The sequence below is a fragment of the Galeopterus variegatus genome, unplaced genomic scaffold, assembly GCF_000696425.1.
Source record: "Galeopterus variegatus unplaced genomic scaffold, G_variegatus-3.0.2 Scaffold4098, whole genome shotgun sequence".
Classification (NCBI taxonomy): domain Eukaryota; kingdom Metazoa; phylum Chordata; class Mammalia; order Dermoptera; family Cynocephalidae; genus Galeopterus; species Galeopterus variegatus.
In genome coordinates, this window is record NW_007730209.1 from 105545 (window position 1) to 122925 (window position 17381).

General features: G+C 44.8%; 1 protein-coding gene across 4 annotated transcripts in view; it reads right to left on the minus strand.

The window, feature by feature from the left end:
• NFRKB (nuclear factor related to kappaB binding protein) overlaps positions 1 to 17381 on the minus strand; it is a 31303-nt gene that overhangs the window by 4273 nt on the left and 9649 nt on the right. For all 4 annotated transcript variants that reach the window (XM_008586743.1, XM_008586746.1, XM_008586744.1 and 1 more), the window contains 17 exons: positions 17215 to 17288; positions 16135 to 16219; positions 15464 to 15644; positions 15097 to 15205; positions 14742 to 14868; positions 14429 to 14494; positions 11171 to 11250; positions 11018 to 11064; positions 9992 to 10052; positions 9403 to 9577; positions 7922 to 8028; positions 7124 to 7247; positions 6834 to 6913; positions 6462 to 6682; positions 6088 to 6358; positions 5225 to 5437; positions 1725 to 2492 (listed from right to left, as the gene is read on the minus strand). In XM_008586743.1, coding sequence (XP_008584965.1) covers positions 1725 to 2492; positions 5225 to 5437; positions 6088 to 6358; positions 6462 to 6682; positions 6834 to 6913; positions 7124 to 7247; positions 7922 to 8028; positions 9403 to 9577; positions 9992 to 10052; positions 11018 to 11064; positions 11171 to 11250; positions 14429 to 14494; positions 14742 to 14868; positions 15097 to 15205; positions 15464 to 15644; positions 16135 to 16219; positions 17215 to 17288 — 2789 coding nt within the window. The remainder of the gene's footprint in view (positions 1 to 1724; positions 2493 to 5224; positions 5438 to 6087; positions 6359 to 6461; positions 6683 to 6833; positions 6914 to 7123; positions 7248 to 7921; positions 8029 to 9402; positions 9578 to 9991; positions 10053 to 11017; positions 11065 to 11170; positions 11251 to 14428; positions 14495 to 14741; positions 14869 to 15096; positions 15206 to 15463; positions 15645 to 16134; positions 16220 to 17214; positions 17289 to 17381) is intronic.

A 17381-nucleotide genomic window follows, 5' to 3' on the forward strand; every position in this document is an offset into this window, starting at 1 on the left:
GGCCGGCCCTGAACCTATGTTTTATACTCTCCATACACACTCCACTATTCGGAACAGGGCTCCTTATCAAAAGGCTAAAAAAATAAACATAACGTGTATCCAGAAATACACCTTTGTTGATATGGGGATTTGGCTTATAATAAATGTAGTATTACATGTTAATGGGGAAAGGAACAATTAGTCAATGATTTGGAATAATTTGAAAACTATGAAATGAGATTCCTACCTCACACCACTCACAAAAATATATATTTTTATTTTGGCTTTTTATTTTTTTGGCATCTGGCCAGTATGGGGATCCAAAGCCTTGACCTTGGTGTCATGACACAGTGCTCTAACCAACTGAGCTAACCAGCCAGCCCACCTTCACAAAAATATATTTCAAATGGATTATCAATTATGCCTTTTTTTTAAACTCAGAATATTTTATGGCAATAAAGGTTAACGCCCCACTCGGGTAAGGAAGGCGTAGGTACAAAGCCTAGAAACCATAAAAGATGATGTTGATAGATCTAACCATATAAAATTACAAATACCTTTAGAGCAAAAGGCTCTATATGCAAGGTTAAAAGATGACTTGAAAAATATATTTTCTATACATATAGAAAACATCCAGAAGAATTAACATCCAGAAAATATAAAGGGCCACCTCAAACAATACGAAAAAGCCAAATATCTCAATAGAAAAGTGGCAAAGATTTATTCACCACTAGAGAGCACATGTCAATCTCCATATGAATGGAAGCTCAACCTCACTCATTATCAGGGAAATGAAACAAAAAGAACTCCCTTTTCACTAGTAAGACAGATACATAAGGTTAAATATCAGCACTGGTTAGGGCCTGGGTGAAACAGACCTGTTGATGGGAGCATAAGCTGGCATGGCCTTTTGGGTAGCACAATGAGAGTACCAAAACTTCCCACATGTATACTCTGAGACTCATTCTAGCAGTCTCCACTTCAGAAATACTTGTGCAAGAACATTCACTGTAGTACTGGTTAATAGTGCAAATGTATCCTTCAACAGCATCTCTTCAATGGATTACTACGATACTATTAAAAAGAAGAGTCGGTTCCTGTGTATGGCCTCGAAAAATCCCCGAGACATTTTTTTGAATAAAGCAGATTCCAGAACAATATATAGAATAAGGTCTCTCATAGGATTTTTTTCTTTAAACTATGTGTATTTGTATGAAAATGCTCAGGAAAAGGACAAGAAAGATAAATGCCAAATTACCAACAGTAATCAGCCCTCATGAAGGGTGATGTGGAGGGTGGGGAAAGAAATTTTATATTTTACTCTGTACTTCTGCACTGTCCTTTAATATTTTATAAGAATGTACACATATCCTATACTTTTAAAATTGTGTTTCAAAAAACAAAAAAATCTGGGCCAGCTCACTTGGGAGAATGCAGCGCTGGTAGCGCCGAGGCCGCAGGTTCGGATCCTATATAGGGATGGCCGGTGCGCTCACTGGCTGAGCGTGGTACAGACAACACCGTGCCGAGGGTTGCGATCCCCTTACTGGTCAAAAAAAAAAAAAAAACCAAAAAACTATCAGTTAATAAATCTGTGTCACACGAGGTGATACAAACAGGGCTTCTAATTTCTATTCCCCAAAAGAAGTTTTCTGGTTCTTAGGGAATCTCGTGTGATGGGAGTTAAACAGCCTTAAGAAGCCTCCCAAACAGAAGGGCTACTCTTTACCACTACTGTTACTCACAGCCTGGGACGTGGACACAACTGTGGTGCTGACAGGGACCTGCCGCACAGTGGGGGCTCCTGTCCCGATGCTGATGGGAGTGCTTGCAACCCCAGAAGCCACAGCCACAGTCTTGGACACAGCGGCATTCATACTGGGCAGGGACACTGCTGAAGTATGGACAGTTCCAGACCCACTGGCCACTGAGGCCCCTTGCTTGGCATGGGCTGCGACTGTGATGGTCTGGCCTGCTTTGGGAGGCATCACTCCCAGGCCCTGCACGATGCGGATTGTGGCAGCTGGTTTTGCTTCTGAAGAAGCCACTGTGTTTTTTCCCTTCTGGTCAGCCACACTCACACCAAGGGCTGGCATCAAGCGGAAAGTTGAACTTGAGGCTTCTGTTGGTTTGAGGTCAGGAGTCACTTTGACCACAGTGGTTCCTGTTGCAGCTGATGAAGGGGCACTGGCTGAACTGGCCTTGGCAGAGCTATCAGCTGCATGGACTGGATTAGAAGTGACGTGTAAGGTTGCAGAGATGCCTTTGCCTGTAGTGCCGCCTCCTGTCCCGAAGAGATCCTGGGTCAATTTGACTGTGGTAACCTGGGACTTGGCTAATGTGGCCATCATGTCCGGAGTGATTCGCAGAACCGTCTGGCCCTTGGCATCTGTGGTGATGGAAGAGGGTGGCAGGCGCAATACATCCTTACCCTGGATACAGAAGTTAGTGGCTGTGAGTGGGATGCTGTTGCCTGTCTGGGGCTTCACCCCAAGCTGCCCAGTGATGGCCACCTGCATGGGGAGGAAGCAGCACTGATGAAGGGATTCACTGGGCTAAGGGGGTTACGCAGCAGAATCAGGCAAACCTCCGTTTCATGGGTGTACGTTTCATACTTTTTTTTAACTTTTTATTCTGAAAAATGGTAAACATTCACAAAAGTAGAAACTAGTGTAACAAACCCATTTCTTTTACCCACCTTCAAAAGTTACCACTTATCAATCTTATTTTATCTATCCTTCCCCACTTGGGGAGGGGGAGGAAATTGGAATATTTTAAAGTAAATCCAAGATATATCATTTTACTGATCAATACTTCTGTACACATCTCTAAATCAGAAAAGGACTTTTTAAACTAAAAAAATATATAATCACAATGCTATCATTACTAACATAATCACATCAACATATATTCACATTTCCTCAACTGTCTCAGAAATGTTTATAGCTGGGCCAACCTCCACTCTGACAGCAGAAGTGTGGCATGGTGGTCCCGAGCGAGGGCTCTGGAGCCAGACCTGCAGGGTTCATACACCAGCTCCTATGTGGGGCCAGTTCGTCCAAGAGTAACAGATGCAACCCTTCTAGGCTACTCAGGGACTCCTCTCCCCGTGGCATGATCAATTTTCTCCCCCTCCCCTGAACCACTGCCACCAGAATGCAAACATTCTGTAACACTTCCCATCCTAAAATACAACCAACCCTGGCCTGACCCCACACCTCCCTCTGCCTCCTTTGCTCCACTCTACATTCCACACCAGCCCCAGTTCTCTGCTCTCTTCAGAAGCAAAATTCATCTAATAATTACCTATGCTCCTGCCTCCACTTCCTCACCTTACGTTCTGATGGAGTTTGGATGTACTGTCCTCCCAGAACTCATGTGGAAATTTGATCCCAAGTGTGGCAGTTTGAGTTACGGGGGCAGATCCCTCATGAATGGATTAATGCTCTCCCTGGGGGTGAGGGGCCTGAGTGAGTTCTCATTCTATTAGTTCCCACAAGAGCTGGTTGTTTAAAAGACCCTGGCACCTCCGCTCTCTCTCTCTCTCTCTCTCTCTCTCTCTCTCTCGCTTCCTCTCGCCATGTGATCTGCTTGTACCCACTGGCTCCCTGCCGCTTTCTACCATGAGCAGAAGCAGCCTGAGGTCTGTGCCAAATGCAGCTGTCCCAGAATTGTAAGCCAAATAAACCTCTGTTCTTTATAAATTACCCTGTCTCAGGTATTTCTGTTATAGCAACACAAAATGGACTAATAAACATTCTCTTTTAAATCCATTCCCAAAAAGCCACCAAACCCCTGGACCAGCTATGCCCACTAACTAACTACGGCAAGTCTCAGCTCTCACATGCCTTCACCACACCTGACACAGGTGCTCTCCCTCCTTCATGAGCACACTTCTCTTTGTCTTGCAGTCTCCATGCCTCAATTTTCTTCTGAGAAGCCCAGCCACCCAAGCCCATAACCTCGGGATCAATCCCAACTCCCTTCCCTCAGACCCATACTCAAGTGACCAGAAAATCACGCTGGCCCTGCCTTCAACTGTATCTTGAATGCCACTGCTTCTTGCCATCTCCAAGACGGCTCGTCTAATCGAAGCCAGCATGCCCTCTCACTGGACTACTTGATGCAGCTGCCTCCCAGACTCCTCTGGTGACATCCTTATCCCCACACCTCACTCCACCTAGCAGCCAGGGTTTCTTTAACTGTAAATCCAAGCAAGTTACCCGGCTCCCCAGCTCCCAGCGGCTCCCCATCACATTCACATTAAAACCCAAGTCCAACATAATCTTGCTCACTAAGCTTCAGCCACATGGTTTTCCTGTCGTTCCTCAATCATACTCCTGACCTGACACAAGACATTTTCACTGGCCATTCCCAGGCCTGGAATGTTTTAACTCCTGAGCTTCCCCATGCAGCACACTGACTTCACTCATCTCTCTTTCAAATGTCATCTCCTCAGAGAGGCCTTCTCCAATCACCCGAGCTAAACAGCACACCACTATTCTCCACCCCTTCCCCTGTCTGCTGAGGGCCCCAGCATTTATGACCCACACTGGAGGGTTTGTCTGTCTCCCAGCTCTATGAGAACATGAGTTCCACAAAGACAGAGACTTAGCCTGTTTAATATACCACTAAATCCCCAACACTTAACAGTAGCACACAAAAGGTACTCAATAAATATTTGTTGAATGAAAAAAAAAGTTAGTTCATCATTATGTGGTTGCATTTCTTCATCTGTAAAAGGGGGATAACAAAAGTGCCTACACCACAGTGCTATGAGGATCAGATTATTTAAAATCCATAAAATGCTCAGCACGGTACAGGCAAACAGGAAACTCCTGTATTAGTTGCTATTCTGCCTAACAATTCTCTGAAGTCCACTGATTATCCTTTCATATTCACAACCAACAAAGTACAAACATAGTCTAATTTTACTAGTTGGAAACTGAAAAGCCAATAAAATATGGCCGTAGGAGTAAGACTTTAAATTCATGAAGAGTCTACTCCTAATCCAGAAACTCAACTATTAAATACTGAATTATATGGAAACAAACAAAAGGAATCTCTTCGGCATCTGTAAAGGCTGCCTTTGGTGGGAACTCAACTCGAAGTACCTATAAACTCAGTGTCGAAGACAGCAAATCTTGTTTCCATGGGCACCCAGTCTGTTCAAAAGCCTCCCATTCCAGCGGCCGTCTGCTTGAAGACTAAGGAGTCAGAGCCACCTGGAGAGAGCTCCACTTACCTGCTTGATAATGTTCTGTCCTGGGACGTTCTGAATGACGGCAGCCGTGGAGACACTTGGAGCAGAGCTCCCGGGAGAGCTGGTGGCTGGCTTGCTCACAGAGCTGGCTGCGGCAGGGAGACTTGTCACCGAGAGCCCCATCTGCCCAGGTCCGGGCCGCTGCACAGTGGCCGTTGCCGTGTGCGCTTTGACTGGAACAGTGGCCGTTACTGTCTAGTGCAGGGCGTGAGGCCGAGAGCATAATTAGACACTGAGATGAAGCCCAGCACTCCAGGCAGTCTCCCATATGCTACCCTCAGGAAGTGTTCCTATCAAAGCACTTGCAGCCCAACAGTGCTCGAGGCTCACCACTCCCTAAAACAGACGCTGCACACTCCTTAGATCTGTGTAAACATGTTAATTTTCAGAATGCTTTAAGTGTAATATCTCCTTTTATTCCTATCCACTGAGGAGAAACACACCCCTTTTACGGTAAAGGAAACCAAGGCAAAGAGGATCTGAACTGTCTCTAAAATCACACAACTAGTTAGTGGTATGGCCAAGACTAGAGGCACAATGGAAGGAGCCTGAGATTCAGATTCACAAGGCCTAGATTTACACCCCACCTGTACCAGGGTCCTCATGTTAGGATCCTGGGTAAATCACTAAACTTCTCTGAAGGTCTGATTCCCAACATAAAACAGAATATCTAAAAATGCTTATTACCCAGCTTTGAACATTAAATGAGTTGTTTCGATGACCATCACCATCAACAGCAATAACCTACGGCTCCTTGGTCCTTGCCTGGACTCTGCCCGTCTGACTCATCACCCACCTCTGGGGCTGCTGGCTGTTTCCCAATGACCTGCAGCTTCTCTGTTTACCTGGGGCACCACTTTGGTCTGTGTGGCAGTGGCTGGAACCCGGATCTGTGGTCCTGCTGGCATCTGTGGCAGTGTCTGTGCTGACCCTGCTGACTGCTGGGGGACAGCAGGAAGGTTGGGCTGGGCCACCACCCGCACCTGTGGTAGTCCAGACGAGCCAGAGTGGCTCACGACCCGGGCAGCGGCCTGAGCATTGGGTGGCGTCTGGCTGGAAGCTGGGGAAAGCTTTGTTCCCAGCTGTGGCATTGTTGGCGAGGACACCAGAAGAACACTATAAGGAAAATCAGGGAAAAACAAAAGATAAAAACTTAGGACATGCACATAAAAAGACTTTGGAAAGAAAAAGCTAGAGGAAAAAAAATGGAGATGCTTACCTTGAGCTAGACTTAGCTGGTTCTGAGACAGTGGCAGGGCCACTTTTGTTTACCGACGATACAAGTGGAGGGGAGATCGGGGTGGCAGGCAAGGCTGGCGTAGTGGGGGTTACAGGTGTGACCGGGGTGGGTGGCATGCTGGAGTCACTGAGGCTCATCTGACTCTGCTCGGAAGGGCCACTGCCGAGGACCTTTATGGAGCTCTCCTTGCTACTAGACTTCTAAAAAGGAAGATAAAAGGAAACTCACCTGCTGGTGTCATGAAGTTTCTTGGGGCTCCTGACACACTGAGTTACATGACAGCTGAGTATCCATTCCAAGCTATCTCCATCCCAGAATCCTGAAGGCAGATGCTCTCATGAGGTCACTTACCACTTTGGATGGGGGCTTGGGTTTTTGCTGAAGAGCTTTTCTGGCTTTAGCTGCAGCTGCTTGTGCTTGGTGAATCCGCTCTGTAAACAAGAATGGTAAGCTTCAGCAAGAGTTTAACCTTAGCATACCAAGAAGGGGCGCTTCATTAAATACTAAGGCCTTGCTGGTAGGCTGAATCTTGCCTCTACAATCCTGTCCTGCCTGAATGCCAATGAAAAGAATGGAATTGGGGCAGAAAGTCAAAAGCATCCCTAGTCTAGTTGGACATACTGCCCGGAGGCCTCACATACCAAACTCTTCCTCGCTCCGGTCACGATGCAGGTAGATCCACAGTTTTCGCCCAATGTCATATTTAACACAAGGGTCTTTTTCATAATGTAGCCGATCCAGGGCACCACTCACTACTGTATTCACCTATGAACCAGAATAAAGGAAAATGGGACAAGTAGGACCCAGATAACAGAAGTTATGTGGACGCTAGAGAAAAATCTGGTACAAGTCACAGCTGATGAACAGATTATATCTCAGCTTAGCTGTGCCCTCCCAAATCATTTGGCAAAACAAGAGATGCTGTAAAACTACTGAGATATTGATCTATTTTCACTGTAATGATGTTGTGAATTAAGTAACCGACCAGCCTTCCCTTTACTATAAACTAAAGGAAACCCTAGAGACAAATGTGTGCTTCACTGACAGCAAGGGCTTTTGGTTATCACTGTATACATTTTTCAAGATTTTTTTTTTTTCCAGGGCCGGCCCGGTGGCGCACTGCTACAGTGCGCCGCTTGGGAGCGTGGTGGTGCTCCCGCCGAGTGTTCGGATCCCACATACAGACCGGCCGCTCACTGGCTGAGCGAGGTGCGGGAGCAACACCGAGGGTTGCGATCCCATTGCCGGTCCCGGTCCGGTACGGGCGCAACACTGAGGGTTGCGATCCGTTGCCGGACACGAAAAAAGACAAAAAAATAAAAGATTTTTTTTCCCTTCTTCATTCTGGTTTTTAAAAATTTATGTTTTATTTTCTATTTCCTAATAAGTTCTTAAATCCATTCTGGAACAATGCAAAAGTAATCTCTTCCCCATCGTACCTGAGTGCTGGTGACATCTGGTGCAAGAAACTGAGAGTCCGTGAGCAGTTCACAGATCTCTGCCCGTGTGCCTTCTCCATTAGGCAGCCGTGCCGCGGCATCTCGAACTGATGACATCAGAAAATGCAATATTCAAGAGTCAAGCTGGGCTCCTGCTGCAGAACACCATCCCTGACCTGATCTGGTGGGTGGAGCTCGCCTGCGGTTACTACTGTTCCTCTCTCTGCCTGACCAGACTCAGCTTCAGGCGCACACTGCCCTCTAGTGGCTGGCATCTCTGCCACCAGAGTTTCCTATACACTCCACACTTTTAGGCAAGATGGCAGTGAAAGTCCACATACAGTTTAGAATTCAGAGGGCCCAGAATTCGGGTGAGAAAAAAATTACATCTTTAACTTAAATTTAGCATTTCCTTCAATTATGTACAAAGATACCAAACCATATACTGGCAATGCTGTGATGCTGTAATAGATATCAGGTATTTTCATGCATTACAGCTATTGAGGCAACTCAAAATAACACTGACATTCATCACTATTTGGAAATGACAGGAGTTATAAGAGCTGCTGGTAGATCTTGTCCTTTAATATCATAATAAAAACACATTATTTGTGCACCATAAATGTGTTTTAACATCTTAATAACAATTTCAACGTTTTTTTTATAACTATGCATTTTATTTTATGCATTTAAGAGCATACTTCTTAGTTAAAGGTCACAAAGATTGATTACATTTGGTAAACATGAGTATACTAATTATCCTGATTTGATCACCACATACTGGACACATGTACTGACATTCGATTCTGTACCCCAGAAATATATATAATCACCTATCTTTCAATTAAAAAAAAAACTTTTGGGAGGTGATGGATATGTTCACTACTTTGCAGTAATGGCTGGTTTCACAGGTGTCTACATTATCAAATTGTGTCAAACTTATTAGAATGTATATGTTAAATTTGTACAGTTGATTCTGTGTCCATTATTCCACAGGAAAAAATGGGGAAAAACTATATGTGGATGTATATTCTCTGCATATAATGTCTATTATTAATGAGAAACTGAAACTAATGATCACACACACACAAAAAACACAATTCTGAGAAGGGGTCCACAGGTTTCATCAGACTGCTAAAGGGATTCATGGCACAAAAAAAGGTTAAAAACCCTCATCTTTAAAGCAATCATAGCTTGGAGGAAGCAAATTCCTACATTCAACCTAACTTCTTAGTTGGCCTGTGAGCAATTTCTAAATGAACATAAACGTGAGCCAGGACTTCAGGAAGAAACACTTATTTCCAGCATAAATCTCTGGGGGTAGAATTCCCCTTTTACATCCCAAATGCCACAGTTTCCAAAAGCTATACCTGACCACCCCAAAGCCAACCCTGGGGAGGAGGGGGGAGGACAGAGTTCACAGTTGATTAGAGAAGAGCTGTGGGGTAAGGGATCCCTGATAACAAGTACACACCACATACCAAGAGACAGGATGGTGACATAGGCAGGCCGGTCGGAGCGCAGCAGGGAATGCTCCCGAGCCTTGTTAAGTGAGGTCTCCTTGTCAAACACACCCTTCACTGGCCCCACCACAGACTCGAAGCCATGCATGCGAAAGGTGAATGCCTTGTGCGGTTGGCTGTACCTGTAGCGCTCCTACCAAGAGAAAAAGGGAGATGGCTCCTAAGTCAGAATTAGTGAGGTTCTGTCCAGAGCTCACCTCAATAAAGGGATCAATGTGGAAAAATGAAAACAGGAAGGAAACAGGCAATTCCACTAGGAATACTGAGCCAACCACAGTAGAAAAAGGACAGTCCACAGAGCCAGTCACTGAGCAAAGAAACAAGGAGAAATTATAAATGCATTTTGCTATCTGGAAGAAGAAACCATCTAAGTATTTCTCATTCCCTTACCTCAAGCCATTTCCACCCCCACAAGCAATCCCAACCAAAAGAATATCTAAGGTGAGGGTATGAACCTCCTCCAAAAATGCAGATGCAAGGTCAGCTCAGAGCGTCTGCATGGCCTCAGAGAAGCACAAAGTTACACTGGCTTCTAGGTATTTCTTACCTGCTCCTGAAAAACCCGTTTCTCCTCACCTGTGCTGGGCCGTACCACATAGTCAGTTCTTCTGGAAAGTAAAGAATTTTGCATCAATTCTGTGAGCTAGCATGTGGGCCACGGACCCATCACTCCTTCTTCAGCAACCAGAACCACTCCCTTTGCAACAAGAGAAATCCCTTCCTAAATATCAATTCTTGCAAAGGTAAAAGGTCCACTTTCCAGCTTCTACCAAGAAATTCCTGTTGGTATTTCCTAAATTACTGGATTCTTAGAAACTAGAAATGTACAGGTAGGTGGGAAAGAGGCTGACATTTTTACCAACTGCTTTTAATACTACTGCTAAGTAAGCCTAATCTAACAGCAATAACAAATTCAGCCTTAGAGGAACAAAGGACTTCAAATGTGTTACATTAGGGTAGTTTTTCTGCCTCCCAGGAAAGTACCCAAAACTTGAGTTCTACACCCCTATTATGTGAAGCAACAGTTCTGCCACAATTAGGCTGGGCCCCTGTGCTAGTGTTCGGAAATCTAACTACAGAACCACCCCTGGCTGGAAACAGTAATGTGAAAACATGTGACATAGACAGTCCAGAAGTAGCAGTCAAAGGGTCTAAATTCTAGCCAGGATCCTGTCAGTAACCTTCAGCAGGTCACTTAACCTCAAGCCTCGATTTCTTTATAGATAAAATGAGGGAGTTGTATTAGATGAACCATTCTCAAATGGGAACCCAGGGAGGGGTACACAGAGAAAAAATTATGTCTACCTACAAGGTAGATCACATGTCACTCAGAGACTCTACTGTACAGTCTCCTCTCCCAGTCAAGAGCCTCTTCCACAGGGAACCACTCTAACTGATGGGAGTACATTAAACTTCTCAGGTATGTTGAGGCAGGTTTAGAGTAAGTGGACACCTAGCATCTCTAAAGTCCATTACAGCTCTAACATACTAAGAAATATCACCATGGTTTCATGGCAGCACCTTAAACCATGGCTACATGGGACACCACCCGCCGTTACAGTATTATACTCACACCCGAGGGACAGGTGTTGTGGCATCTGAGCTGTCTTCATTTTCTTGCTGGAGAAAGGAAAACATTAACAGGTAAATAAACTAAATAGTTCTGGCTAACTTACAGGCTCTGAAAACCCAATGAGTAAGATCTGGTATTTCTTAAAAACCATACCTTACAGAAGGCCTGGTCTTTGGTCTCTAGCCACAGCTGGAAGAGTGCAGCTAATTCCTTTTCATTATCTTGAGAATGGCCTATTAGAGGAACAAAAAGACAAAATGTAAGAAAACGATCTAAGGTGTTATTCAGAACCCCACTTCCTCTTTACCTGCTATGTCTATACCAGAGAGAGACTCTATCAGGATCTGTAGCACAATTCCCTACACAGGCACTGCCCTTCCATTCACTGTCTGCATGGACCACCACTCTTGAATGTCACTGAATTAAATCATTCATTCAGTAGGTATGTGCTGAGCAGCCACTGTGTGCAGACACTGCATGTGAAGGGGGCGTTCAGTGGGGTCAGTCTCTGCCCTCGCGACTTTATAGTCAAGTGAGGAGAGAGCATGTATTAAGTCACTTCTACAAGTGGGAGGTGTCACAAAGGTGCTACGATAGCTTGCAGCAGGGACTTATCCTAGTCTTGTCAGTGAAGAAAGACTTCTGGCTAGCGGGGCACAAAGGCACACTAGGCACATCAGCCCCATCCATCGCTCATTTCTCCCTATTCAGCTCAGATCCCAAGTCCGTCATTTCAACAACACTTTTACCTCTGCCCTTCTACCTGTGCAGTGTCCCCACACAGCAGAATTCAAATTCTAAACTACCTATATTCTACACACTTCAAATCAAGCAGTTGAGGGCCGCCAGGAAAAAACTCTGCACAAACAGGCAAAGAGTGACACGATAAGCGAATGACAATCAGCTTCCCCCTGTCCTCAACGTTGCTCGCAGTCCTCAGGTTGCCGCTGGTGTAGCCGTTTTCCCACACTCCAGAATGACTATTTCGCCACTCTTTTCCAACCTCCCTTCTCGCTAGCAACAGACAACCTCACCTCTCTCACCTCCTACTTATTTTTTGGTGGCTGGCCAGTATGGGCATCCCATCCCTTGACCTTGGTGTTACCAACACCAACACCTACTTTACACAGAAAAGCCAATGGACCAAACTTCCCATGATAAAACCTATAAGCCCACTGCTGTGTATCCATCATTTCCTCCTTTCCTCCTCCTACAAGAAGAAAAGTGCCACCTCCTACCATACAAGGCCAATCCTTCCCCCCTTCTCAGGAATTTATGGTGCATTTTCTCTTCTCTCCCTATTTTCAACTTTTCCTCTGCATTGTACCCTTCCCATCGGCACTTAAACTCGTTCAAGATTTCTTCCATTTAAAAAAATTCCTCTCTTGGCCTAAAGTCCCCCTTACTATCATCCCTTCTCCTATTAAACTTCTAGAAAGAGCTATTTCGAGCCACTGTCCCTTTAACCAGTGGTGCACCGAAAAATGTTTAACTGGCTGCAGGAAAGGGGGCCCTGGCAGCACTTGCAGATTTCGATAGTGTAAGAATATAGCCACGCCCATTCATTTACATACTGTCTACAATGGCTTTGCTCTGCAACAGCAGAGTTGAGTAGTTGCAACAGAAAGGATCTGGCTCACGAGCTTAAAAATACTTTTCTGGTCCTTTAAAAGAAACAGTGTGCCAACCGCTGGCGTGCCACCTCGGTTGACTCCAGCCACCCACCTGTCGGGAAGAGCTGCACAGTCAGCTCTCATGAGTCACCTTCAGCTCACACTGTCCTTTACCCTCAGCATTCCGCTAAGGAAACACTCTTACTGAAAACTCTTAATGTCTTCCATGACCACAAACCTTTAGTCTTTCTCCTTACTGGCTCTTTTAGTAACAATGCAGGTTAACGATCACTCCCCAGTCTTAGGTGCTCCTGTCCCTCATCTTCGAAGACTCAACCACCTCAGGGTTTTCCTCCCCACTCTGTGGTCGCATCCTCTCCTCACGCTCTCCCTCCACGCAGCGGGCTCCTCTGTGAGGTTTCTCCAGGCCCTCTCTTCTCCTCACCTTACCTTTCTCCCTAGGAAACAGCATCACCTATGCCCTTTACAACATACATGCCAACAACTCCCTACCTTAATTCTCTGGTTCTGAATTCTAAATCCACATATCCTACACCTATTCAGCATCTCTACTTAAATACCTCAAAGCAGCTCAAACTCAGCTCGTCCAAAACTAAACTTGTGGCCTTCACCCTCACCTGGTCTAGTCCTCCACAGCTGCCTACCTCGATGAAGGGCCCCTTTCTCCACTTGACACAAATCTAGAGATGCCAGGTCTGACATCGCTCTTCCTTTTTACCCGTTCTTTCTTCCTGGGTCTAGATCAACACCGTGGCTCACACTGGATCATGCAATCTTTCTCAGCGCATCTCCCCAGCACTCCGATGTGCATGGCTTCCTACACCTGCACACTCCTCCCCTCTGTCTGCCCAGCGCACACCTACTCATCAGGGCTCTCTGCTCAAACACTACTCCCTCAGAAAGGGCCTCCCTGACTCTCCAAACCACATCAATCCCTAATATAGACTCCCATCCTTTCTGGTACTTTTCCTTTACAGAAATGATCAGTTATTGTTTAATTTGAATGAGTATTTGTTCCTCAAACAGACCTTAGGCCCCACGAGGGAGCACGGTGACGTGTACCTTTACACCCTAGCATCTAGCACAGTGCCTGACACCTACAGTTGAATAAATATTATAAGGAATAAATGAATCTGCTGCTTCCATAACCTGCTCTCCATTATATCATCTTTATAGACCACTTAAGAGAGAAAAAAGGATCTGTGAATTTCAATAGAAAACCAACACTGAATTTCCCTCTCATCACTATCACCAGGTGATAGCCACCAAGTTACTTCAGATGCATGTTATGGCAATTTAAACACTAAGTGGGGCTTTATAAATTAAAACTAAAGACACTGTTCTTTAGAAATAGCCTATGTGGGGCTGTCCAACAGCTTGCTGCACATTATCCTCAATGACAAAGCCCATCTGTAGAAAAGAAAAATTGTATTACAAATTAATCCCAAACCATTGGTATGGTCAATATAAATGTTGGTGCTATTATAAAATGCCCGTGCAGATTTAAATTTAGACATCACCAGACTGCACCATAACGAAAGGGCTATCCCACCTCAGCTTCAGTGAGCCAAAGTCCAACATGTGGGTGGGGGCGGGATGAAACCCATATCTCGAGAATACAAAAGGATTCCTTCACAGAGCAAAATAAGTAAAATCTAATATTGCCGTTTTTGCCAATCTGGTGGACTGTATTGACTGGAAGACATAAGGAGCTTAGGATTTGAGGAAATGAGAAAATGAAGCCTATTGTTAGGAGTAGGTAATAGGAATTACTTACCAAGTAATTTCCACTGCTGAGTTTTCTCTTTGAATTCAACAAATGGAGAGAAACTGGACGGAACAGCTGCAAGAAACAGATCACATCAACAAGCCACACAGGTCAGAGAGCGCTGACCTCACAAGTAACTGGTATCCCTGAGCTCTGAGACAGCTTCTGAATGTTTCACAGCATATCAGGATAGCAGAGACTTCCAAAGCATGGGATTATACAAAGGCATAATGGTTCAGACAAGCAAAGGTGCAGTTTACTATAAGGATTAATTAGACAAAAGGGGGAAAAAATACTGACCCTACATAAAAAAGTACCTTACCTCGGCTTTCTCCAGCAAGATACTGCAGGGCTGGTAACACCAACTCAGCCCAGTTGGGGGCCACAGAGAACCAGCTGTTGAGAGAGCTGGCTGGAGATGACTGCCAATCCAACACTCGCTCCTCTAGCTGAGTGAAAGTAAAGGAAGAACACAGTTAGATTTCTCTTGTACAAGGAAATTCCCCAGATGTGCCACAGCAAGCTGGGTATACTTGTCCAGAGTTTGCCCAAGTTACAAAGCAAGTTAGCTGCAGAGCTTTGGGAGGAACCCAATGTTCCACTTCAAGCTATAGACTGTTAAAGATTTTGACAATTTAAAAACTTTGATGTACATCTTACTTTTCCAAAACTCTTACCATAGGAAGGCTAGCCTGACCCTCCAGCAGCAAGATCTCTAACAGAAGAGAGAAAAAGCTGGAAGATATTTCATTGATTCCAAGGCAAGGCTTGAGGTCTTCAAGGGGCCTAATGAGGGAAGAAGAACTTAACAACCAAAAAGACCAAAAACATATCCCTAGATTGGTTCAGGGCCCCCAAGTCTCCTAGCAGTCATAAGAAAGCTCAGGAAAGAAGCACACAATACACTCTCCCAGCAGGATCCCTGGGACTCAGGGCTCACAGGTCCCACACTTCCAGCCAGCTCACAACCAACCCCAGAAGACTGAGGACAGCCCTCAACTTAAACTTTCACCCCAAGCATTATGTAAGCTGCTGCTCACTCACTCTTCCTTAATAGCAGGTGTTGCCAGTGGAGATGGGGCCTCTGAAAGAGATGGGACTCCTTCAGTATGGTTTAGGGGCTCAGACAGATCCTCTGCCTCTGATTTGATCGTTTTCATTTTCTTCTTCTTCTTTTCCTCTTTCTCCTTAACCCTTTTTTTGAGGACAGCCAAGTCATATAGAGCTAGGAAGAAAAAACGCCACCTGTCACAGAACTACATTTTCTACAGCAGGAGGTAAGATGTCTTATCTGCATTCTTTTCCCAAGGTCCACCAGTCAAAGACAAAAAAGTCTCTGTAATAAGACATTTAGGTGTTTATTTTTTTCCAACCACTCAATGCATGATTTTTTTGGGGGGGCAGATGACCTGTTCAGGGATCCAAACCCTTGACCTTGGTGTTACAACACTGTGTTCTAACCAACTGAGCTAACCGGCCACGCCTTCAATGAGTGATTTACAGCTTAATTTTAACACCTATTAAGAGCCGATGATCTGTTGTACTGATTTTAAATTTATTTCCCACCTATAAGTCCATAAGAAGCAGTAACAAAACAAAGTCATCAGAAGGAAGGAAGCTGTGGTTTCACTTATTTTTGCCACATGTAGATGGGCTCATGCAATTAACACCACAGTCAGATGATGGCTACCTAGAGGGGACCCACAGTCATTTACCTGCAAGAGAGCCCTTCCTGCCAGCGTTTACTCGAGTCATAATGTCATTGAGGCTCAGGTCCCCTGTCAAAAGGTCCGGGTGATCCTGGATGTGATATTCAGAGATTTGGTTATGGAGGACCAAAAAAGAAGCAAAAACTGGTGGTGATTTTGCCAATTACCTAACAGATACAATTAAATGTTGGGTACACTTGAGGGAATCTTGTTGAATTAAAATTATTCAGAGATAAAAACTATTGCTTTTCATAATGGTGCATAATACTCCAGTTCCAACCCTTCTACTGTACAGCATTTACAGTTTTTTTTTTTTTCGGCAGCATTTACAGTTTATGAAGCTCTTCTGCACTCCTTATCTCAGTCCTCTTCAAACTGTATTAAGTATTACTATATTTTACAAAGTCTGAAAATGGGGCTCAAAAAAATTAACGGATCTGCCCAATATCACAGTAAGTGGAACAGAAAGAGAGAACTTAGTTCTGATATGGAGAGAGTTTTTTGGTTTGTTTGTTTTTGTTTTTTGGCAGCAGGCCAGTTCGGGAATCCAAACCCATGTCCTTGGTGTTATAAGGCTTCACTCTAACCAACTGAGCTAACCGGCCAAGCCCAGAACTCCATTCTGACTTCGAATGTGAGAGAGACTCGTCCCACCTCACCTCTCTGCCTCAGACGGGCTGTCTTTTCTTCCTGAAGATATCATCTTTTCAGTCTGGTTTGGCACTACCTTGGTTTGGCAGAGAAGAGTAATGTAAACAGTAAAAAGTGGGAAGAGCACAGGGTCTGACTCTTGGCTCTGCCACTTACTGGCTGTAGGACCAAGAAGCAGCTCCTTAACCTCTCTGAGCACTGGTAAAACAGACATAATGAGTAATATAAACTGTGTCCTTGTGAAGATTAAAGCAGACACTATGCTAAGAAGCACCTGTCTCCCGTCTTTGATGCTAACTAGCCTCTGGTTGCTCCTGACCCCTAAATGACAATGAGGATGCATAAACGAGGTGGAGACTGCCTGAATCTTCCTTGGACAGCCACTCCAGAGACACCAAACTGAAAACCACTGACACACACACCCCCCAAGCTTACTGGTTGATGCTTCCGCTTCTCATGGTGCTTCTTTAACATTATCTTCAGATCACTGTCCCCCAGTTCTATTTTATCTGAGAGAAAATGAACCAAACCATATGGACTAGGTCATTCACTATCACAATGCTCCAGCTTAAATCTTTCTAGTCACCTCTGACATTCAAAAG